The sequence below is a fragment of the Cariama cristata genome, unplaced genomic scaffold (genome assembly GCF_000690535.1).
Source record: "Cariama cristata isolate BGI_N322 unplaced genomic scaffold, ASM69053v1 scaffold10479, whole genome shotgun sequence".
Taxonomy (NCBI): Eukaryota; Metazoa; Chordata; class Aves; order Cariamiformes; family Cariamidae; genus Cariama; species Cariama cristata.
The window spans coordinates 31569-57954 of NW_009635252.1; the positions used below are offsets into that span (position 1 = coordinate 31569).

At 38.4% G+C, this 26386-nt stretch overlaps 1 protein-coding gene across 1 annotated transcript; it reads right to left on the minus strand.

Moving 5' to 3' along the window:
- Positions 1-2111: 2111 nt before the first annotated feature.
- L3MBTL3 (l(3)mbt-like 3 (Drosophila)) lies at positions 2112-26117 on the minus strand (the record flags this gene model as incomplete). The annotated part of the gene is made up of 7 exons (XM_009707464.1): positions 2112-2850; positions 5297-5359; positions 6395-6558; positions 12225-12316; positions 16280-16444; positions 17850-17996; positions 26015-26117. Coding segments are annotated over 7 exons (878 nt in total), but the record flags the coding sequence as incomplete, so codon positions are not given.
- Positions 26118-26386: the final 269 nt, after the last annotated feature.

Consider the following 26386-nt stretch of genomic DNA (forward strand, 5'->3'; position numbering starts at 1 on the left):
CAGCTTGGAAGACCACAGTTTTGTTAAAGCTTGGCTGTGCAGGCGTGACTCCAATGCAGAGATTACAGTGGGAGACCCTGCAGTATGAGGGGAGATCGCTGCATTTCATAGCCAGACTATCTTGCTAAAGTCTTAGGATTTTTCATGTGGCTCCCATGGAAATCAGGGGGCAACCTTTTCCTGTGTCATGGCTGGGCTACCTCCCACACAACATAAGAAACGATACCAACTGCCATTTTAAAGATTCAGTAGGTCTCCTCAGTGTTTTTAGTTTCCGAGTGAATTTGCTGGGTGTAGTTTTTGTAAGAGCTGGGTACACCCTGCTACCTCATCACATGGGATACATGTGATGGATTATGCACGTCCTCACTGTTGTAAGTGATTGCTGTATGAATAAAATGTTGGGCTCTATATCATTTAAGTGAGATTTATATAATTTAAGCAAGGTTTATTCTATATCTTGTGAACAGTATTAATACAAACCCATTTCTTAAACCATGGTACTTTGTACGTAGGTATATAAAAATTCAGGGAGCTGCTAACATCCCCAAGTAATCTCTGTTGAGCTGCAAATCTCTTCACTTGTTCTCACTGCAGGCTACAGAGCTGGCACACGAGAGACACACAGAGGGTGAGGGAAAATAAACTACCTGGAAGGACAGAAAGAAAGAAAACAGAAGTTCTGATTTGGCATTTTAATGATCTGCATGGGCAACTCTAGCTGCTGCCAGTGACAAAATCCAGGTCCATAAAATGGGATTCTGATTGTGACAGCAAGCGGCCTGTGAGCCTTAGGAGTAAGTGTATAGGGAGAGGGCAGACAGCCAAGTTGCTCTTTTAAACTCACGACCGCATCGAGCTACGGTGAGGAATTACTCCACACCACCCTCGGGAACAGCTGGGTTCATCTGAGAATCCTGGGCACACACAAACATAACAGACAGCTCCAGTTCAGGTTTTATTTGTATTGTAGTACAATAAGAGTGCAATTTGAATGTACAAATATTGAACAAAATGTAAAAATATTATTTATGCAATGCTATGGAAGGAAATGAACAGAGCAATGCAACTTACTTCATACTGACCCTGTTTCACCTCACATTATGGCAGGTACCAGTCACCTACATGATCTGGAAGGGGCACAGAGAGTTCTTGAAATCTTAAGGAACTCCAGCCAAAGAACAGCCTAGCAAAATCTGTGGGAAGATGCAAAATTCTCCCAGCTCTGTGCAATGGAAATGCTCTGTTTGTTCTCAGCTCTAAAGGCTGAGCAACTGCCCACCAGAGTGCTAAGAAGAGGGCTGCCAAATATCTTGATCTAACTCTTCTCTCTCTTCTTGCAAAAGTAACATTCTGGAACAGTCCTCAGTATCCAGGTAGCTAGGCTTTCTCCCATTTAAAGTGCATCTGGTTTACATCTTACGTGTATATATACCAAGTGCAACGACTTTCCCTGACCAATCATTATAATAATCCTCCAAGAAAGAAGGCTGCCTCACCTAAGTACCTGCTGCCAGCATCTGCATCCTAATGACCCAGTGAAACACACGCATTTTACACCTAGGATGTGCCGATGCACCATATGCATTTAAGTATCCTTTTCCTCCGTGCTTTGTCTTTCCCCCATTCCTTACTAATTTATAAATCAGACTTTCCAACTAGGAAGTGGTGGGTGAAAGAATTCTCCCACCATTGGGAAAACAAACCTACGTTGAATATGAAGCCAGAGTAGCAGTCCTAGCCTTGGCACAGTTTTTCTTCACTGTTGTGGTAACTATACTGGAGACTGCCATGTGCAGACACCAATGAATAGGGTTTTTTTTTGCTAATGTCCTTACCTCAAAATACACGTATTTTCCTTCAAGTGCTGAAGGACTGTAGCAGGCTCCCATGTCAAAGGCTGGGACTCTATTGTGCAGCATAAACGAAAAGTCTTCTATGAAGTCAAACTTTATTTTTCAGTTGCAGCCTTCTCTATACGGATCTTTTGGTAAAATACATTAAAGATGCTGGTGGAAAAACTCACATAACATTTTTGTAATCGTGCAAAAGTAAAAACATTCAGTTATCAAAAAAGCATTATAATTTCAACCCCAACAAGGTTTGTTTTGTTTTGTTACAAGCAAACAGACAGCTTTATAATCTGTAAAGTTATATGCTGTAGCATAAAGTGTCACGTATGTAACATTAAGTGTTTCATTTTTAAACTATGGCACAAATATGTATTAGCCATAACAGTCTCATCTGGCTACCTGTAGCCTAATTTTTGGCTAATCAGTTTTTATTTTGACAGTATGAAGTAAAAGCTTCTGAAAAGTAAAATGGGTACATGAAGTAGAATTCAAGAATTTTTAGAAAATATTAACGTTCCCTTATATAATACAGCATAAATAATTAACGAAGGTTTTCTTGATGTCCAGAGAGAGTTAGGGATCCTAACCATCCATGGAGAATTAGCGCCATTAGTTTGGTAAATAAGACTAGCTGACTCAGTTGTTACACAGTACCTTCTCAAAAGCTTGAACACTTCCCAGAAGGATTCAGATGTGTACTGGCTCTAGGAGAATATAAATAGTCCACCAGTGCTGAACGTACGTTTCTTCCTTTCTGAGAGTCCTTACTCAACAGTTCTAGCGAGTCTTTGTGCTTTGAATAAAACATGAGCTCCAGTGGAGAAAGCTGGCTCGTACACATTCTCCATTATCTTCAAAGTTCATTGTGTGAGTTTTTCTCTGCAGCTTTGAACATCAGAATGGAATTAAAGATTTTTAGGGCTGGTCCCAGTTTAATGCTCATTATTTTGACTATGTCTGATTGGGTCATTAGCAGAAATGCTTCTCCATCAATTTGCTTTAAAAGAAAAAACACACAAAGCTATTAATAGGTCTGACAGTGCAGCAGTATAGATGTTTCAGAAAACATGAAAAGAAAATTCCCAGCAATTTCAGACAATGTAAAGGACTGGCTGAATATGAACACTTTCAAATGCTTTCAGGATAGCTTTGATTTCAACCTTTTAGACAGGCCAGCTAGTCCAAAAGAACAGGATGATGATCTTCTTTCTGCTTGAAAACAACTGCCTGGCTAATTTTTCGCTAACCTGTTCTTATTTTCATACTAACAGTATAAAGTGAAAGCTATTGAAATGTAAAATAGGTGAATGAAGTAGAATTCAACTGTAGTGCAGCACAGTACCACTTTTTAACATCTTAGCTACTCTTTTTACGCAAGCCTCCATGAGAAAGCTCCTGGATTTCACTGCCAGCTATAGAACTGGAACCCCCTTCAGGCCACCCCTTTCTGTTCATTAAATAGCAAATTAAAATGAATTTGGTCCCAGATGTAAACAGGGGCCAGGCTACACAAAACTGCCTCTTTAACACAAACACAACTTTTGAAAACACTGATTATTTTTTCTGCCAGCTTTGTAGTGTTGCTATTTTAATAAACATTACAAGTGAATATTCTCCTGTAAGCAAATCGCTCTGTCAGCAGGGTTGCTAAATCCAAACATGAAGAACCACAAGGCGCTCACTTCCAAGGGCTTCTATGGGGCCAACACTTCTTGTGTAAATGTCAGGTCACTCAGGTATCTATAGTAAGTTTTCAGTGTAACACAAGCAGGATAGTTAGGCCTAGAAGCCAACTGTGGTTAAATCAGGAGCATTGCTTAGGTTTCAAGATGCTAATTTGAAAAAAATTCAAGATACTAATTTGAAAAACAGTGTAATTGAGTTTCTGTAGGACTAGAAGACAAGCTTTCTGAACCAGATACGCTGCAAAGGAAGCTTGCGAGGTATACCCCAGCACTGTAAGTCAAGGAACACTGACGTGAGAACGGCATCACCACAATTACTTTTTACTCATGTCGTGCACAAAGCCAGACTGGGTGGGCTCAGAACCAGAAGTGTGCGAATGTGGGGGTGCCCAGCTTTTTGCAGCATCTTAATATAAACAGGATTAGGGTTCACTTCCACGGCAGAAGTTTGAACCAGCACCTTCTACCTACTGAAAGCCCTACTGATGCCAGCCAGTCCACGCCAGTCGGCCTCACTGGGAGAGGTTTCATTTACTACTCACAGACAAAGCCTGAGAGGCTAAATCCTAAAGAGGGGAAGAATTTTCTTACACCTCTGAGAATGAAAGTGTTTAGGATTCATTCATCTCTGTGGCACTTCCCACCTGCTGAGATGACCAATACGCCAGCTTTCATTCATCTTAAATTCATTGGTGAGTCACCCTAAGTGTCATAGGGGATGATCTAGGTTGGCTTACCTGCTGCAGCTGTAAAATGCCTCATCTAAGCAAGGCAAAATGCCCAGAGATGCAGCCTGCCAGTCCTTTGACATGCAACTGTAACAGTCATTACAATCTACAGCACAGCCTGAAAACTTTTGTCGCAGGAGATTAGCAGGGCCGTCTGTATGCATTTTGCTCAGGAGGTGCCTTCTCAAGTCTGGGTACCACAATTATTCTTCACTTGAAAAGCTGGCTGACTTGGGCTATTACAGTATCAGACTCTGCCCATTCAGGTGGTCTGGCTGGGATAAACACCTGAACTATTCACTCTGGCAATTTGTGATCAAACAGCCGTCTTGAAACTAAGCATTAACAGGAGTAACAAACATCTGAGCGGAGAAGAAAAAAACCAGTCTAGCTTACAAAGGCCTGTTGTACCTAAAAGCCTTATCACTTCCTAATGACTACTTTGGCGAAACAATCTACTCAGATACCAGAAATGCATGCCTGGCATGCTCACAAAGTGAGTACACACACCTTTGAACCTCACCAGAAGCCTTCAGATCTTCTCACTTCCCCCTCACTGAAATCACATTGGTAAACCGGCTCTATCAGGAGGAAGAGCATCAAGAGCCAGGTGTGATCAGACAAGATGCAAACAATTTTAGGAGGTGGTTATCTTGAACCACTGCTCTGCTTTATTTTACTCATTAACATCCTGCAGAACTAAAACAACATACTTACAAATTTCCTCTAACCAGATTAAGACGGAACAGTAGTAAATCACAAAGTTCCTCCTCTTCTACCGTTAGTTCCAAATAATTTCAATTGCAGTAACAAAGCCAGAGAAGCACAAGAGACCTGGCTGAGACTTAGCTAGTTTTATCTTCTTCCTTCCCACTCCATGACCTGCAAAGCAACCTAATCTTCCATACGTTTGCGTGTGACTTTAAACATACACTTCATGCTGCTACTTTATATGCGTTTTTAATGATGATATAAAATTAATCTTTCCACCAAGCTTTGTACTCTGTCTTTTGAAATAAAATTCACTCACTTCGTCTTTAAACACCTTGCCATGTTCTTCACATCCTGGTAAACTCCGTATAAATTCTGAGACCTGCAACCAAAGTATACAACAAAAGATTTAGTAAGATTGGTGTTTTCTCAAAAGAGTCTTAAAGGTTTACAATCATTAAAAATTTTTAGCTATTGTTTTTACAGCTTCATATTAGGTGTTCTACCTTCTATAAGTGGATGGAGTCATCCAGCTGGGTGTTTAAGGACAGGTCACAAAATCTGCAAACTAAAAAAGCACGTGCCACTCTTGTCCACAGGACATCTAAGAGTGGGATATGGCTACTCCCTCAAAATTACTCAGGTTAATCTATCCACGCAGATCCAGAACCATGAATCTTCTCTGGTGAATCACTTCTCACAGACCAAAATGGTTGCTGCCTTCCTCTTCTTTATTCTTTCCAGCACAGAGATTAGCAAATCCTTTTTTAAAGTTCATGCTTCTTTTTTCTCTCATTAGAGGAGATCTGACTGTCTCAGTTGCAGAAAACTGCCTTTGTCATAGGTACTTCTGAAAGTAAAGCAGGGACTGGACCATGTCTGTCCCAGCATTATTACATACTTGAACAGTGACAGGGCTCTAATCTTGAAATCAGGCATTATGGCCTGACCATATCCATACCATTCCTCCCTGCACTATATTCTCACCATCCAAAACAATGTGCGACATCCAAACCATGCACCAGGAGTAGCTCCTTGGTCCATGCTGACCCCCAAACCGCTCCTCCAGAATGTTTGTGAGGGTGCTGCATGTTATTAGTGTAGACCTTGAGCACCTGATCTGCTGGGCCATACATTTAGCATTTTTCTTTCCCTTTTTAATCCCAGTGAATATATATATACACACACATACATATTTATCCGTATCTATACATACATGAATTAATACTTACTGCTTTCCAGGGCTGGATGGCAGCTGAATAGACATTTTGGGGATCAGTTAACATTAGGTCTGGCTGACTTTAATTCTCTGAGTACAAACGTACTATTGTTAATCTATGGGGCTAATCTAAAGCTCTGAATCAACCAAGACTTCAAGGGCAGTGGCAGTGAGACAGAAGATACAGGGGAAACCTACCTCATCTGTACTCCACTTAGAAACTTTACTGGCCGGAATCCCAGCTACACTTGGAAGGAGCTTGCTCTGCTGTTCCCATCGCAACGGTAGGCCAGGGATTTGCAACTTGGAAGACACAATAACTGGTTGAGAAAGAAGCCTCTGCGTGTTGGGTTCTTCAACATCTTCAACAACAGGAAGCAACAAACAAGCGTTAAATCCCTCAGTCAGTGAGGAGACCAGTCACAATAAAAGCGCATTCATTTCTATTGATACATATGGGTCTCCCTACACAAGCTGTGCAGTTTTGCTTACACCAGGATTAGAGGAGTACCATGACTGTTCTTCCACTAGTATGACTGTGCTTATATCGGCTCTATATAAACCTAACTACTCTTACATGGAAAAAGTCTCTTCCAACACAACACAATTCTATGCCAACACAACTGTTGGCGTACCACATTAGAGGTCAAATAATTTAAAATATTTTGATACAGTAAATCACACCCACATTTAATAGTTGTACAGTGCTACAAGAACTAACTTAATTCCAGGGCTGAGTTGTTATAAATTCACCAAAAGCAGCACTGCACTGCTCAAAATTCCAAGTGAATCAGTTGTAAAGTTCCAGCCCACACAACATTTATGCCTCATCCACAACAAAATGTTTTTCAGTTCTTCTGCGGAAAAAACACAAATGCCTGCAAACTCCCTGCTCCCAATTTAACTGAATGTTTTATTTGGAAAATAAAATTTAACTCCTCTGTGCTGCTATGGGATTTTTTCACAAGGTCATTTCCCTTTCATCTCATTTATCCATAATGGAAGGAATGAGTTCCCATCCCATCTGCCTCAAAGGTAATCTACTGGTGGGAGGGTGGCTTCAGCCACATGCTGCTGTGGCTACTGCTGTCTGGAGAGCAGCAGCAGTTGCAGATGTGTGTAGGAGGAAAGACTCGTCAAACTGCATAAGACATCTATGTTCATTTAGATCCACTGCAAGTGCAAAAGCAACATGCCTGCTACGAACTCAGGCCTGAATGCTTCCCAATTGCCAAGTAAAATTGTGGAAAACCTCTGGAATTCATTTCTGAACGAAACAGCCAACAAAGAACCTATGCCTAATATTTCTTACTAACATGGCTTCATGCAATCACTCACAAATCCCTGCGCTATTTTTGTTTGGATCGCTCACTTCTATTACAGCTCCATTCTATTTCCATTTTTGGGAAGTTGCTATTATTCACAGTTCTCCCCATCCTCACTGTTCTAGTTTTCATACATTTGTGCCCAACAACTAGAGCACAAATTCCTATTACAGATATTTGCAACCATGGTGGGACTGGTCTAGAATATATAATGTGGCCAATATAGGATGTTTACATTTGTTTGTGTTGTTCTGCTCCTCTAGCTTAAGTTTTTGTTACTTTCAAGACTTATCCTCATTTTGTATCAATGCCAATTATTCAGAAGTTGACTGTGAAGCCAATTAGTCAGTATTGCCAGCCCACTGATTAAATTTTTTAATAGACTCCCTAATTTTTTCTTAGCATTATATTCTTACTCTTGGAAGTGAGTTCCTTAAAAGTCTGTTTATACTTCACTGTTCTTCAAATGTTCCTTAGAGATTCTACTACTACTAAAAATCTCAGTGAGAAAGGAAAGAGACTTGTATGGCAGCAAGCATGCTGAATGTAAAGCCTATTTTACCGAAGAGTATCCTTCTCATTGTTCCCTTGAATCCCCTCCCCATCCTTATTCCAATTTTTTCTTTCTAAAAACGGTCTCTTAAGAGTTGAAAATATAAGTATTTAGCTATTTTTTTTCTTTCCATTCGCAAAATAGGTAATACATTGATACTGTAACATAAATAGCAGATGACAATACTGTGTGAAGAAAATTCCAAGCAAATTGCACTCTGTTTTCACACATGTTTAATCATAGAATCACAGAACCATAGAATGGTTTGGCTGGAAGGGACCTTAAAGATCATCTCGTTCCAACCCCTTGCCATGGGCAGGGACACCTTCCACTAGACCAGGTTGCTCAAAGCCTCATCCAATGTACGTACATGTAAGAGCACACAGGTACATGCATAGTGAATAGCAGCAATGACAGCTAAGGTTACCTATCTATCCCATATATCCCTATTTGCAATAGTTTACAGCTGTGTCAAATCTCAACAGTTCCAGATGAAAAATCTATGCTGAGCATCTGTCCATGCTGTGTTTTTTGGGAAAACTTCAAGCACACACAGGTCATGAATGAGGTTAGCAGAAAATAAGTTCACTAACGTGACACTGCATAATGCTAAACCTTGTACTCCATCTATTCATATTCAAGAGCTCTATTTACTGACATGGAAAGAATGCCGTGCCTAACGCCTTTGGGGATGTGAGCAAAAATGCCTTTGCTTCTCAACCTGTGTCGTATCTGCCTCAGACGTAAGATGAACAGCACAAAAGGAGCATGTAAAATGCCAATTTACCCAACTAGATGGAGGAAAAGAAAAAAAAAAAGTTGCCAACTCTGCAGCAGGTATACCCACATCCCTGACAAAAGGAACTTTAGGTTTAGTGTGGGTAACTTCTTGCAAAAGACAGTGCAAAGCACAGTGTTTTGACTTCAATCTATGTCTGTAATACCAGACATTTAAAATGCCTCAGAGGTAAGATGAACAGCACAAAAGGACCATGTAAAATGCCGATTTATCCGACTAGATGGAGGAAAAGAAAAAAAAAAAAGTTGCCAACTCTGCAGCAGGTATACCCACATCCCTGACAAAAGGAACTTTAGGTTTAGTGTGGGTAACTTCTTGCAAAAGACAGTGCAAAGCACAGTGTTTTGACTTCAATCTATGTCTGTAATACCAGACATTTAAAAATTCTCCCTACCTTCATGGTCTGGTATTCTTCGCACTGCAAGCCCTGCTTCCCATAGAAAAGCAACCAGTGTTTGTGGGCCAGAGAAAATACCTGATGCGCTCCAATTTATGTCTCAATTTGGACATTTAGGAGAACAGTAACTTGAGGTGCGCCACGAGTTAGCCTGTTTGATCACAGAGCCACAACGAGCTCCTTGAACCACGTAAGTGAAGAAACAAAATCTGCTTGCCAGCTCCACGTGAGATAGCAGAGCCAGATGCAGTAAGTTCACACTTCTAACCCTGACCGCTGTTCCTCTCTGCTGATGTTTTCCTTCAGCATCAGCCCACCTGCCTCCACATTCTTCTTCATACTTAGTGCCACCTTGTTATTCTTCTCCCTGAACTTTATCTTCCTTAATTCATCTCTATCTTCTTAGTGAGTTACCTGCCAACAAAATATAACCTAACGTTTCAAAGAAGGTAAGTGGCAAACACTTTCCGGCATTAACAAGAGACCACTAACACTGTTCATTCCCTCCTGCACGTTCTAGCTCCTAGCATGTGTCAGGTTTTTAAGCACAGGATTTGTGTCCGTAATAAAAGGCAGTATGAAGGAGCCATGATTTCAGTGGAGTTCTTTAGCTCCAAATAATCTTTCTGCAAAAAAGGGAAGATAGCAGTACATGTTTTACAAAGCACTGGTAGAGAACTGGTCAAGTGAGTATGGCAGAAGTAGGTTGAAGAATAATAATGTAGTGACATGCAGAAAAAATAGCACAACAAGCACCGGTACCAGCAGACCACAGTCTGCACAACTGCAATTATTTTAGCCTGAGCATTCCATGACTATGATAGCAAGAACTGAATGATCCATTTTCATCCTAAAGATTAAGTATTATGGCACATTTAAACAAATAATGGCACAAAATTATGTGTATAAAAAGGAGGTTAAAAAGGGTAACTTTGTTAAACAATAACGTAAGAAAGTGGTTTAGTTTTATAAATCTAATCATGCAAGACCCCACACAGAAATGTATCCTAGTAAGCAGAGCTTGTTGTTGAAACTTTATCCAAATAGTCAATTCTGCCAAACTCAAAATGCTTAAAAATCAGGCCAGTTTTCTAAGAATAAAAAAGAATTGCATACAATTTAAAATGCTCCAAATTACTTGATTTTAAATCTTTTGTATTGTGTTATATAATGCAAAGTCAACATCAAAACGGTATGTTTCTATTCTGCTGAAACAAAATACTTCAAATGACCAAACCCTCTCTCTCTTTCATCTGCTTTATAGAGACTCTTCTTTCAATGCTTCATTTTCTCCACAATTCTGAACTGTATCATGTTTCAAAACACTGTAACAACCTGGATTTTTTACACCTTGTGCACAGCTCTTGTAAGAGACGGAATCTTTCATACTTCACACACTCTTCAGAGTGCCTCTTAGATCTATCTGAAAAGTGGTGGCAGACAAATGATATTTTAAGATGAAAGAAATGTATCAGAGGTCAATAATTAAAAATAAAACACTACCTTAATTTTATCTTTATGCAATGCTTTACTAGTCTCAGAGAATTTCCTGGGTTTTACAAAGATGACCTCGCTTAAAAGGTGAGAAATGTAGCCTAAAAGAACCACAGTTACTCATGTCTCAAGACTTTTGACAAAAGCCTTACAAATTTCGTGCTGCACAACAAATTGCTGAAGAAAAAAAACCTAAAAATTTGAGGAATTAAATTATGAAATGAAGGTATTTAGCTTCTCATTGCACTTGCATGAGTTAATAGAGTTATTGCAGCAAAAGCTGCACGGGAACAACGCACTGACTCAGTCCAACAACTAGCCTGGCATACCAAGTTTCACACATCCAAAATAATTGTCAAATGTAAGACTGTGACGTTCTGGATTTGTGATGTATTCTTTCTAAACAATGAGGATAAAAATGAATAATGAACAGCTACCTCAATCTGTCCAAATGGATCAGTGAACAGCCAACAGTTTCGACACAGCGGTACACACGACCAGACAGAATCACTGAACCAAAGAGAAGTCCATGTTGAAAGGGACTTTTGGAGACTGTATGATCCAGCCTTCTGTTAAGAGCAGGGCATTAGACTACAGTTATCCAGGGCCCTGTCAAGCCAAGTCCTAAGTATTTCCAGCAAGAGCTATTCCACCTCTCTTCTGGGCAGCTTATTCCAATTGTTCGCATGGTGAGAACTTTCTTCCTTATATTCAGACAGAATTTCCCCTGAAGCAACTTGTGTCTATTCCCTTTTTTCCCACCACTGTGCATCCGGGAGGAGAGCGTACCTTCATCTTCTCTCTAACTACCTTTTAGTTGCTGGAGGACTGTGACTAGATTCCTCCAAGTCTTCCTTTCCCAAATTCCTTCAACCTTTCTTCATATGTCAAGTCCTTCATCTTGGTGGCCCTCCACTGGACTGTCTCCAGCTTTTCAGTGAAGTAAAAATTTTAGCCATCCTTCTCTAACACTCACAAAGAAGAAAGGGCCCATTCTGCATATGGGCTGCTGGAAAATATCAGACTGCACCACAGACTGAGGTTGGGTTGAGTAAATTACCTTATCTTTGCATTACGCCTGTAATGTGTAAATGCTTTAACTTTCTCTCAGAACACTTTTGAAGCAATAAGTGAACATTATACATTTACAACTCAGACTGGCTTAATTACCTGTTTTTAAAAGTCAGCAGAAAAAATATTCTTGAAATGAAACTTTATCTATACCAATATTCACTTTGCAGTCACCTTTACAACTGCAATAAATTTCTTGGCAAAGCCTTTGATGATTACACAGTAAAGAAACACAGTGTTAAAAGTGTTGCTGTCAAGACATTTTTGGACACAAATAGTGAATGTGGAAAGTAAGTTGCAATGCAGTTTCATGAGGAATTTCAAGGAACATCACACTTCTTTAGTTCTGCAGATTTTAATATAAAATAAATGAAGTACTGCCAATTTACCTTTACTTTCATTTGAAATGAGCAGCTTCTTTTCTGTCTCCTCTTCTTCACACTCTTTGTTCTTTATGGAGTCCTTTATTTGTAGTACTCCACTGAGGAAAATAAGATGTTCATTTTTTATTAATACATCATAAAAATACTAAGCATGATGACATCTCTTGCTAACAACGCTATTAACACACCAGGATTCCCACACAAAGGATGTTGTATCATCATAAAATTAAAAAAAAAGAGAGGATCTAATTTCTGACTTGGATGGCATGACTACTGATGTGAATTTTGCAATGAAGGCTCAAGAGTAGTGTAAACCAAGATTACGTAAATCATATCACACACTTGACTTCATAACTGAAACTGGAAAATACACAAATGAAGGCAGTGGATGAATCCATGGCAGACGATGGGAAGAATGAAGAACACATTTATAGCTGCATCTCCAACAAAGCCTTAGTGGTTATCCAGGCCATTTACAGGAGCTGTCCGAAACATCACCTACTCCTTTTTCTCTGCCCAACCTTCACCTCCACCCCAACCCCAGCTCCTGTACTGCACTGACACACTGCTGTGCAGCTGTTAATGATCCCACTGAAAATAGCCACATTCTTTTGTTACTGTTTTTGCGTTACTTCTTACCCAGCTAGAAGAGCCGCTCTTTGCCTGCTGCCTGTGGCTGCTCCCTCAGCTTTGCCAGCCCAAACACTTGCAAAGAGGGAACGCCTTCCCCTTATTGAGAAAAATGGGGCAAGAGAGGTGGAAGTAAGAGAACTTCTCAAAGGGGGGCGGGTGTATTTGCATCTTAAAGTCAGTCCCTGGTAAGTTCCTTTTCAAATTCTGCCTTCAGAAGGCACTTCCAGCCTGGTTTCTTACAGAAATGAAGCTTATATGAACTTGCTGGCATTATGTGTGTATTTATTTCCTTCTGCTTTTAAGAACTTGAGAACACTGTGGCCAATTCTTACTAAACCATCACAGATGCAGCGCTTTCAGAGACACTAAGTACATAATGAACATTCTCTAAAAACAGGCACCAGACAGAATGACCTTAAAGTCAAGACTACAAGAAAGACCACTACATGAACTCACGCTTTACTGCCAGAGAAGTAGTCAACCAGAACCCTTTTACAAATGTCCCAAACACAGACAAAAAGCCAAACTAGAGCTAACACCTTGTTAGACATCAAGATTAGCTAACCTCAAAACACAAACCCACAGAAGAAGCAGACCTGTTTAATTCAATTGTTTACATTTAGACTATTAAATACAATTTATATATTAATATATAAAAATATAATATATATAAAATATATATACAATTTATATATTAAATACTATTTATACTATTAAATACAAGGAAGTATTTGGGAATAAATCAGCTAGGAGCTGCAAGTTCATGGACATCAACAGAAACACACTATTCAACACACTATTAATGGTGCAAAATGAACACAACAAATCAGAAAATCTAGCCTCTGTAGTACGGTAGGACACAAGTAATAATGGTACGACATGCAATGCCAGTGGAATGCAGGCATGCCTTCTTGTGCCACAGAGGACTTCTCCACAGTATCCTCTTCAGAAATATCACCTGCATTTATGTACTTTTAAATTACTTTCCTAACCTCCACAAACACAGTAAACTTCTAATATAAGATTCTACAAAGTATTGCAATTAATTCCAAAGCCAAAGTAAATGAGGAAGAGAGATCACCAAAACCTGTGAGGAAATACGTATCTTCCTGTTTTCTTGATGACAATTTTCATAGTTACATACATCCAGGAATTTTACTTCACTAGTTAAATACAAGATAGTATCATGAATTGATGGTTTTGGGGAAGGGGCTGGAAGATAAACTGAACTTTCTTTTAAGAGGTAGTACCATTTGATTCCCAAGCCTGAGCATTCACCTTCCTTCACTGTAAATATTTCCAGAATGGAATTCCTATTACAGTGAAATTCTTTTGCTACTCTGAAGATAGTATAAAGATACTTTCAAATTAAAATTGAATATGCTGTAGACGTGATTTTTATCTTGAGTTTTAATCTCAGGAACATTCCAGAGGGAGAGAATGCAGTTTTTACATACAAACTTTTGCAAACCAAAATTTTCTAGTATAACTGTTTGTATGCACAGATACCTCTTACTAGATTAAAAAAAAAAAAAAAAGAGTAAGTGAAACTGGAGATTAGCTGAGTACCACTTAGATTTAACACAACAAAATAAATCTCATGGCTGGCTTCGTATGTGGTTGGTTCCTCCATCAAGGACTTCCATGAAACAAAAGACTATCTAGAATATGAAGGTATACACAACTGTACTGAAGTCAAACATAATTATATCCATACTACGAGCTCAGCAGCTAAAGAGCACACAAGTATATGTATCTATGTCTTCAATTATGCATGCGTACTTTGAAAATACATCTAAAAAGATCCACTGGGTATTGCAATAACCAGATGCTCAATATTTTATAACTTTAGCAGTTCATATATACCTAACGTCATTAACATAATTTTTCATGCCTTTTTCAAAGGAAGTTTATTCAACTAAAAGTCCTCTCTGACTATGTTGGATACATACAGAATGTGGAAAGCTAGATGATAAAATGCAGGTAGTCATCAGTGTATTCAAACAGTTCAAATACAAACTACAAAGCCTCTGAGTAGTTCAGCCCTGGGCAGGAGGCTGCTATTCTCTCTTAATGAAAATGACCGAACACAGTGAACAGCTAGCACACATACTGGTTATTTTAGGTCTTCATAAAGTTAACACCCTCTAAAGAATGAAAGGCAAAAAAATTTGTTAATTTTAAGAGACAGTCTGTAAAGTCAAACCTTATTTCTAAGAAAAGATTAATTTACTACAACTATGGTTGAAGTGATGAACGACAACCATTACTTAACACACGTTATTTCAAAACTACACATGAAACTGTCGTCTGTCTTTTTTTGCTGTTTAATTTCACTTGAGTATGACTAGTAAATGCTATTTACTTGTGGTATGGGAATTATATCAACACAGCTTGATGCCCCTACTCTTTTTCGATAGAACTTCAACAATATCACCTGATTGAAAGGATGGGAAAGATGCTCTAAAGAAAAGCTAACCAATTTTAAAAGATGCAAAAAGCTAAACATTACAATTTAACTTAATTTTTATTTAGCATAGGTTTTTGGAATAAAGGACACAATTAATAATAGTTCTGAAATGAAAAAAAAAAAAATCTAGGGGAAAAAGGAAGGGAAATCATAAAACACTGCCAGATCTGCTTAACTCAATTTGAAAAAAAAAGTTTAAAAAAAAATCTTGCAGAGGAGTTTCAGAGGATTTAAACGATTCTTAATAAAACAGTTACATTTCAATCACCAGCTGTACTGTGAGGAATATACTACTAACTCTCCAAATTCTCTCAAGACACTATTACTGCTATGACCTACAGTTCGTATATTATGAACACATGATAATGAAGTCGACGTAAATATATGACACTTGTTTGAGGGTGTAATCTGTTTCACTATAAAAATAGCCCATAAAATAATGCACTGATACTGTAACTAATTAAAAATGTAGGGAACCCTATTGCCTCACATATCCCCACGAAAACACTGAATTGTATCTTTTTAGTTTCAAAGATAGCCTTTAATACCATAAATATTATTTTCCGGTGCACGCCTGGAAATTCTCTCACGTCATTTTTTTGTCAAAAAGATACTCCAAATCCTGAGAGTTAAGGAATTGCTTTTCATTTTTAAATGTATGCACATATTTGTACATACACAACAGCATATTTGTACACTGAGGCAGGGAAGAAGAATCTCAACTTCCAATAATTTCTCTGTCTTGTAGTATTTTTCCGCTCCTCTCTGATATACATGTCTTATTTCTTAAATAAATTGTGACACTCCCTTCCTCCCTATTTCTAGTATAAAGACAGCTTAAGAATTTCCATCTCCTTCCCCACTGCTTCCGAGAGTTCCACAGACAAATCACTGTACTGCATTGCCTGGTAAGTTGCATTTTAAAACACCCCATCCTTTGAAAGGAACTGATAGTTACCCAGGTGCCTTCTTTTCTTTCACATCACATAACAGGGGCTTCTTGCAAGGAGATTTACTTTCTGCATCTTCCTGCTTAGCTGTTTCTGGTACAGTTTTCCCAGATGTTCGATTGTGAGCTGAAGATTTCATACCTATGTGACCAGGGCTGGGGCATTTTCTGTCACTGTTTAAAACAAATTAACAAAATGTTTAAAACTGAAAGTAGCTGAATTGTTGTTCAATGTATTTTCTCTATGGGTAAAAAATCATTAGTGTAACTGAAGATATAAAAGGTTTTTGTTTGTTTGTTTTAAGAAATACACAGAAGTTTTTTACTTACCATCAACAAAATCGTATACCTGGGATTTTCAGAGATCACAATACAGAACTTGCTTCCCCATGAAAGCAAAGGTAAAATGTTCAGGCAATTCAACAGGAACAGAATTTGCCTAATGTTATTTTCGATAATAAGCTATCCGCTTCAAATATTTGTAACACAAGAAAACTTTTAAGTATAATTTTCCTCCTGTCCCTTCTCTCCCTTCCATGACACGCTGCTGTGCATGCAGCCGGGACCCTTTAAAACAGTTACGCAGTCTCTTCACTGGGACAATGAAAAACGTGGCACTTGGCACAGTCCTTGCCACAGAGAACACGGCTCAAACGGTGACTGGCTTCACCGGGACGGTAGCCGGGCTACCTGTCAGAGGGTAATTAAGTCACTTCAGATTTCTACAACCCTGCATTTATAAGAAGAATGGAACTAGGAAGCACTCTTTGACAGCTGAATATTTTGATTTTAAAGCATGAAGCTGAAACTTGTCTCCAAGAGTGTAATTTAAAATAATATCTATTGAAAATATGTGGTCATTACAGTCATCACTAGAAACATTCACATCTTCACATTTACATTAATGTAGCCCTCAAAAAGAATGGAAAGTCTCTCTTCTTTTCCTTTCCTTCTTTAATTTTCTATGTATCCCCACAGCCCAAAACAGGCACAGGAATACGGTGTCCACAATTTCTGATAGAAAATCATCACCTGAAAATCATCATCTTGGTATTACATCCCTTCAGTTTTTCCCAGTGCTCCTGCCAGAAGTTTCAGCTACAGACTTCAGCATTGTTCTTGCAAAACTCACTCCCAGTAATTTGATTCCCCACTCCCACAATAACGACAGAATTTATAGTGGCTATTCTTCAAAGAACAACTTTAATTTATAGTCACGTCAATAAGGCCACCCCAGCAAACAAAAGAAACACAAATAAATAATTTTCTTAATTCAAGCCAACTGGCAAACATTCAATTTTAAATTCCAATTAACCACTCAGTAGCCTAGATAGCTACACGGAAGATGAAATCAAACTCTAGTTAAATCATACACAGTAAAATCAGTATCAGTCTTTGACAGCGCAGTGACCTTTTCGATAAGCACTGATGAAACCATTTTTTCCCTGTAAATGAAAATGTAGATAAATAGGCAGGCCTTTCTGAAACTATTGAGCTGTTACACAACTAAGAATTATGTTGCAGAACACTGAAATAAAGTACTGCAGTTAGTCACAGACATCGCTTCAATCGTAATTACTTGATTACAGGAGAGGTGGATCTTTCACTTGCTTCCACTTTTCTGTTTCTGGGGACAGGACTGGCTGCAGGCATCTCCCCACTCAACCGGTCAGGCAAGAGGCTTTCTTTGTTCAGGTTCATCTCTGAATACGGGCAGCTGACAGCACTAGAAGTTGAAGAAGAGAAATGCCTCCTTATTCACAGACACTTTACTGACTTCACTCAGTTCAAATGAAATTACATCAGAGACCAGTTTTCTAGAAGCAGATGCAATCAATTAACATAAAGAACACTGGAAAAAAAAATGCAACAAGTAGTCATACTTTAAAATGTTAATAAATCCACCCATTAAAAACCTCAACTTGAATGTTTTTTGCATTTTCTTTCAACAGCAACTTACATAACACAAATTATACTAATTTATATTACAGCATACATTCTGGGAAATTGCTTAATGTTTATCCTGCTCTCTCATACATTTAATGGTATTTTATACATAAAATACAGGGTGCCTTTGAATATAGCCACCTCTCTCCAAATAAAGTCATATTCCCACATATTTTTTTTCTGCAAAGGAGGGTACTTCAACTATGTAATGTCTACACCGAAGGTGTGTTGCAAGGGCACAGTATGAGGAATGGCACACATCCTCTTACTGCACCAAATGCCCCATCTTTGCAAATGCCATTTTGTGATATTCCATTAAAAGACTGTGGTATTTTTACAATCTTTGCTATCATTCAACACTCCCTATTTCACTACACTCCAGCTAGGGAAAGAGAATTTGACACTGTGCATTGATATAATTTGTACCTTCCAAAGTCAGAAAACCTGTGTTTGCACAAGACTCAGGAAAAGGAAGAACAGCAACACAAAACACATGGGACTGAACTAGGATTTCTTCTTTAGAAGAATGCTCTGCAGTGTTCAGCTGATTAGTCAGGCTACATACTCACACTTCAAAGATAACATCCTAAGCTCTGAAAGGTGTATATACATATGCCAGAACAGTGAATAACAACATGCTCAAGTTTTCAAATCTCTATTTAAGATACAGGAGAGGCTGTACTAAACATGATGCTCTATCTGTGGCTCATGAGCTATGACAATAACTATAATCTGAAGTGATGCTTTCCTACTCACCTGTATTATTACAAGGATCTCTATAATGGTGAAATGTAAAAAACCCATGTCCTGTGACTTTGCTTATTTTCAAGAATGTAACTACCTGCCTTTCCATAAACCACTGCAAGGTTTTTTTTGTTTCACTGATTGTTACATGCACTATTTCCAAACAGAACTGTCTAATACAAACAAGTCCACCTTGCCAGCCATATGCCCTGCCACCTCCAAATTACAAAAAATAAATAGAAAAACAAAAGCTTTCATTATCGTGTTCTGTTTTACAAAGCACAGTATAAAAAAAAAAAGGCCTTTTATTCAAAATATGCTGTACATTCTCCTTTTCCTTTACCGACGAAGCTTTGGATTCAGGTGAATATGAATCAACTCCTATCACGAGGTTGGACCAATACTGGTGATCTAATTTTGGTCTCACCAACATAAACAAAAAAATCATGGAAATTTACATTTCTCTCAGCACTAGCATAAAAGGAAGAAATTCGTCAAGGCTACACAGGCCAAGTTAGTCAGTCCTTGCTGGGGTTGTCAAGACAGGAGTCCAACGGCATGTCTGACCTTTTCAGTTGCTTCATTTGAAAACAAGACAGTATCAATTTTTTGACAAAAATCATTGTATAATGATAAAAATCATTGTATAGCTGTGCTGAACTTGAATTATGGAGGAAAAACATGCCAGTCGAGCACAATTTCTGCTTTTCTAATCAAGATGAGATCCCTGTTTAAGTCCACTCCAAGTAGATGTTGTTCAACAACAGCCTGTACAGTGTTTGCAAGGGACATACAGCCCTATCCCCAGGTGACCTAATGAAGGACAGAACAGTCATCTTTGCTGCCTTCTGAGGAACTGGGTGGTACTCCCAGCACCTCTTCTGAGACACAGGCACTGCATTTTTTTGCCATGAGAACCTTCATACCAGGAGTTTACACAGCTGAGTAAAATATAGCCAAATGGGTGGCTGGACTATAAAGCACCATACTTGAAATAGGGTATTTTTTCGTTAATGAAATTGTTTTAAACACATGGAACTGAATATACAAATAAAAAACTAACTTCGAGCATTCACCTTTTATTTTTAATTTCTCTTAAGCAGAATTTGGCATTTTATTTTAGATTTATTTATATATCTCTACTTACATTTATTTTTCAACCTACTGGTTTTGTCCGCCTTAGGACTAGCTTCTGTCAGATGTCTTCAAAGAACAAAAAAACATTAACTGAAACATGGGGAAGAAAACAGGAACACTAGGAAAGAGGGGAAGTTGTTTTATATTCTCAGTTCTTCATACTGCTGTATCTATCACAGTGATGTCTTTTTTCTCTTTCAAATGAACTACAGGATGAAAGACACAGGCTTCTATGCAGAAAAAGATTTTAAGGAGCCAGTGCTAGTGGGATTTAAGTTCTTGCTGTGACAACTTCATACCACTGTGAAGAAATACAGTGATCAGAAACTCAGGCATATATTGGTTAATCTCAGTTCTGCCGTTGCTGTAAGGCAAAGCATGTAATCTTCTTTTGGCTGCCTATGCTCACAGGGGTGTTTTGAGCCTTAGTGTTTTTAAGCAGTTAGAGGGCTGTCTCAAGGAAACACTAAACACTACCGATGTGGTATTTAACTTCAGTTGTGCATTATTAAACAAGCCTTACACCACAATGAAATCTGGCAATACAACTTCATCTGCACCAGGTCTTCTGTTTACCAACACCTCTAACATGTCCTACATTAAAAAACATGAAAAAGCCTCAAAATTCAGCCCTTCATTAGAACTTGTCTCTTTATACACTGCGTTTTCCTTTAGTATTTTCTGGAAAAACAGAAGTTGAATGACAATTTCAGTCAACAATTTAGTTATAATATTAACGATGCTTTAGCCCACTAGATTCAGATGAGTTTTTCTTTGCAATTAATCATTCCAGTTGCTGTATATTTTTTTAAAAACTACTTTATAGTCCTTTGATGTTATTATTACTTGAGGCAGCAAAAAGAACCCTCATGGTTTCCACTGTTAGCTTTCTTCCAACAAAACACGGCATGAATGAACCTGTGTATGAACTACATGGCTTCAGATCAACCAGTAAATCCTCCTGAATCTCAACATCTCCAATATTTAGTTCAGTTTAACTTGTCTACTACAAAGAATAAAAAATTAATCTTGTTACTCCTACATAACAGAAGTATTTGATTTATACAAGACTAAGTTTTAGACACAAATCATCTCAAGGGCTCAGAAGTCTTGATGCATTAAATAACTTAAATGCTAAATTAGGATTTTTCTCTCTTCTGTCAACTGGATTTCTGCTCCAGCTTGCAGTTAGCCTTAGCACACTATTTTGGAAACAGCAGAAGTTCAGAAGGCAGTTTCCAAAATGATCAGATGTCCTTGACTGGGGGGTACCAAGGTCTGCCAGAGGCACAGGGAGAACAGCAAGCAGCAGAAGCAGGAGCAGATACACAATTTGAAACCTCTGCTATACATCTGACAGGGCTGTACACCCTCCAGCACTGCTTCACAGCTTTGAAACCAGTCCAACACAAAGATACTCAGTTATCATCTGAGCTGCTTTAGCAGGCTTCAGTAAACAAATATTCACCTGACCCCCCCCATTCAGGAGAGTAATCAGCCACCTCTAAACACTGAAGGATCAACATAGCACAGCAATTAGCTACCTGCGGCACACTCTGCATCCTACCGAAACGGCAGCGGAGCGGCTGGCAATACACGTGTCCAGAACACAGTTTTCTGAGGAAAGGGAGCCACTGTTTCCAGAGTCGTGCACAGGCTGAGTGAAAACTGAGCATTTAAATAAGCTTCTATCGAATCAGGAAAGATCAATAAAGGAAAAACCCAATGCACTGACTACTACTGCTTGTACACCATTCTGAATAATTCCCAGGATAACAGGCCTGGGATTTTCAAGTCAACAGAGGTTTTACACAATCACCCTTTTCCAGAACTGTCTGATGGTACAGAAGTGTTGAGGTAGTATACCCCATTTGCGGTAATTTTGCAACTGCTCTTGTGTCACTCTCAAGATCTATCTCTAGGTAGGGTTACACATGTATGTTTTTTCTCTGAAGTTCAAGGGTAGCAGGATAAAACTGGACTACTAATGAGTGGGCATGGACCTTAGTCTTCCTCAGATATCCGGAGATGCTCCTAGCTTCTAGTAATATGCAAAGTTTCTAAAGCCCAGAGTCCAACTGGATTACTCAGCTACACCAGAAGGGAATGTAAGCCAGGATTCTCTCTTAACCTGAAGAAGTGTAAGGTGGTACTCTGTTTGGCAAAAGAATGTTAATACTAAAGTATTTTTTAATATAGATTATGAGTCTTGATGACTGCTTGGAATATTTTGCAAACCTGTGTGAAGCCACAGACAGGTCTCCTGGTTTAGCTGTACCGGTTGGAAACATTACCAACCCCAGCTCCTCACCGCCTTTCAGGTGCGGATTATTGCCAAGCACTGCCAAGGGAGGTTGTATGGCAGCTCCAGGAAAATTCACCCGGATTTGCTCAAACTATCTTCCTTGATGGGTTAAACAAATAGACTTGATTAACTGATGGATTGGACTTTATCTAGAGCAGCCTACATCCAGATGACTGCATCTGCTGGTAGTGATATGTCATCAGCAAGAAACCTCCAGCAAAAAGGTCCTGACAACATCTGGGGGATGTATTCTATTTTTTCTGTTGGATTTTTGTTAAATGATGTCTTTACTTCAGTTGACTGACTTTATGAAAACATTTTTAACTAGTCTGGAATACAAATGTTCTCCTTCACAATTTACAACGTACGTTTATCATCAAAGCATTCTTTTTCAAAAGAAAGCTGCTTCAATAGTCTAAATTGGACTCAAGAGTAGCTTATGACAATTTGGCTGGGGCCAATGACCTTACATAAAAGGTAAAAAGAAACTTGAGACTGGCATCAAAATCAGATGAGAATTACTTCAACAGACACTGAACAAATAGATGCGATATCCTGCTGAGCTGAGGTTTCCCGCGTTTCTGCGCTGCAGTTCTCTTAGAACACAGCCTCCACCACCATGGCACATTCAGTTCACTTCAACTTACACATAACGCACGTAAAGTTTCTGGTAAAAATCTTTATTCATGGAGAGTTGACTCAAAAAACTAATGACCTGTTTACAACTGACCACTTTGCATTACTGCTTGAACTTGAAAATTATTGCACGCATTAAACAGAGACCACACAATTCACACTCATAAATGTGCAGGTGATCTGCATAATGATGTCAACCTGCACATCCGTCTCAGCTTCAACTGCACAGCACAAAACCCTAGATCAACTGGTGAAAGATAGCAAGTCCTTATTAACATCAACTTTTCAAAAAAGTAAATGCTTTAATGCCACTACATAATTAATCACTGAGGCTTTCATTTGGTTCCTAAGAAACAAGCTCTCAACATTATCACCTTTCTCTGCATACAGGCATTTATGCCGGAGACAGATGTTGTACCTCATCATGAAAAAAAAAGATAAGCATGGTTAAATACATTTCAAGGTTGCCAAGATAAAAGAGCCAAGGGACTGTCGCCTGACATGGATAATTCTACCAATTTCAAAATGTCTTTGTTAATTCATGAAAAAGTGATGGTATAACGTTAGAATTTTTGGGGTGACCTGGACCCTCAAGTCCGTAGACTCCAGATAAATAACAAATCTCATTATTTTCCTCAGAAATGCTCAAGAAAAAAAACACAGTATCAGCACAGAGGGCAAACCAATGTAGTTAGTGAATAAGATACTTAATGGTGTTAATTTATTTGCTATGAGACAGCAAATATCTGTCTTATGATCAACAAAATCTCTTTGGTTATATTTTTATCCCCTAGAACCAGCAGTTAATGGGCAAATAATAGGATTGCTAAGACCATGGTAAAAATAAAACACAATAGATTGCCATGAGTTTATTTCTTTTCTTAATGTTCAGCATGAGTAAGTATAACAACTTTAAATAGCATGGAAAATCTAGTTATAAAAGCAAAGGCTTGAACTAACTAGACATACAGCTCGTACTCATCCCTTCCCTGTCAAACACTGGAAGTTTTAGTGCGAACATTTATTTACAGAGATCATAAATTAAAAACTCTTCTGACACATTCACTTATGTTTTTCAGGTTTTTTTGTTTGTTTGTTTGTTTTGTATGGGTTTTTTTAAGTTTCAGCCTTGGGCTAAGAATGGGTATGTTCACCTGATTCTAAATTATTTAGATAGCACATGGTAAGGAATTGGAATTTATTGCCTTACAGATCAGGTGCATCAATACATCATACAAGACTTAGTCTACTGGAATATGAAATAAAATGGGTTTCAGCTAAGCAGCCAGGAAGCTGTTTAGACAAATCTAGTTTACTTCACATTTGCAGTGGACAAAGAACATGAATGCAGTAAGTTACCATACGCTAACTGAAGGATGGTAACCTCTTAAGTACTAACTTGACTGTCTAAGGAGTTATCCTACTGATTGAATGCAACAAAGTTTCTCGAAAGGGAAAGTAGAAAAAACGAAGAAAAAACCCCCAAAACACAGAAAAAGAACACAGACAGAAAAAGACAAAAGGAAAAGTGCGAAAATAATCTGAAAGACAGGAATGCGGCATACTGTATCACAACACCACCACCGCAGTTCATACCGCAACAGGTTTTGTCACTGGAGCTAACCTAGCCACGTCCCTTCCTGGAGATAAAGTGTGTATCAGCATCAGGAGTTCTTGTGCCTCCTAACACTACAAACACAACGCCTCTGCTGTAGGTAGGAAAGAACTTCTTGCAGCAAAAGATGTCTTTTGCACACTAAACATGTAACACCACAGTGGGTTTTGCTGGCAAGTATCTTTGTTAGCGATGAGTCAGGACTTCAGCCAGTGCTGATACGCCATCAAAACCTCGTAGCATAGTTCTAGTCAACAGGACATAATTCTCTCACCAAAAACATGAAAAGATTGCACAGCTAACTCTTGGATCATGGTAGTTTAATAATATACTTAAAAAACATGAATAGACAAATAACCAAAGAGCAATCCTCTAACCAAATGAGAGCAGAAAGCAGAAAGTGATATGATATTCAAGGACAGTATGGTTGTGTAATGGAAAAATTCCAAGAAAACTTCTGGAAGCTCTAATTTGCAAAAAGGTAATAGGGTGATTATTGGGTATACGGTTGGACTTGATGATCTTTGAGATCTCTTCCAATCATAATGATTCTATGATTCTATGATATTTATGATACTTAATTCTCAACTTAACATGTTACATTAACTGTAGATCCCTTACTGAAATTTTCAAGATTCACCTCATACTGAAAATATTTTAAAAATAATAAAATCTTGACTTAGTAAGTGTTTCCCATTTACCCTGTCATTGTCTCTTTGTCCCCCATTCCATTCTCCCATGCTACTACTCTTCCTATGCCAACTCTCCTCTAGGACAGCTTGGGATGTCCACATTTCTGTATTGTACTTCAGAAGGCATTCAACAAAAGCATCTTTAGAAACCCTAGGTACAAACAGCCAGTTGTTCAGGCTGTCATTTGGGAATACGCCAATCCAAATTTCCTTTTTAGCATTCTTCCAAGCCAACAAGCAAATCCTCACCCCTATCAACCAAGCAGAACAAAAACATCCAAGCCATAAAAAAATTAGTGGCCTCATATTTCAAAAGGTTCAAAAGTTATTGCTTTATACATATCTGTCTGTAACATTTTGCAATCTGAACAGCAAGCTGAGGAATCCTCACAGGAACAAAATACAGAGTAACTGAATCTACCAATTGTGACAAAAAATGATGTTCGACAAATCTTATCTCAGCACACCCTGGTGAAATGAAGTTACAGACTGCTAATGTTTATTTCAGCATGCTCGCCATGGCAACTGAAATTATTGCATATTTAGCTTTACAAGATTTCCTATTTTTTTCCAGGTTGGATCTGATGTCTTGCGAACAACAATTAAAAAAACCCATGTGCACACATCACTCAACTGAAAGAATAAAATTACAGTTTCATACCACATACCTATGATGGCCGATATGTCTTGCTCTTTTAATGTGCCCAATTCCTTTACATCCTGTTGTGGGACACCCTCCATGCTCTAAAGCTTCCACCAATTCCAAGGGACCTGCATGTCAGGGGAAATTACGTATGAGATTAAAAAAAGTATCTAATCTTTAAAAGTTGTATCAATATGCAGGAATACCAGAGTATCATAGTAAACACGAAGAAAAAATAGATAACCAAAACCTAATTTTAAAGTACTTTAAAAACGCATTCTACAAAACAACCTAGTCCACTGGAGAAATAATTTTATTCTGTGTGAGTAAATCTCTACAGAAGAGCTACGTCTATATGAAGAAATCTTGGAGGAACTGTATGACTTCAAATTTCTCT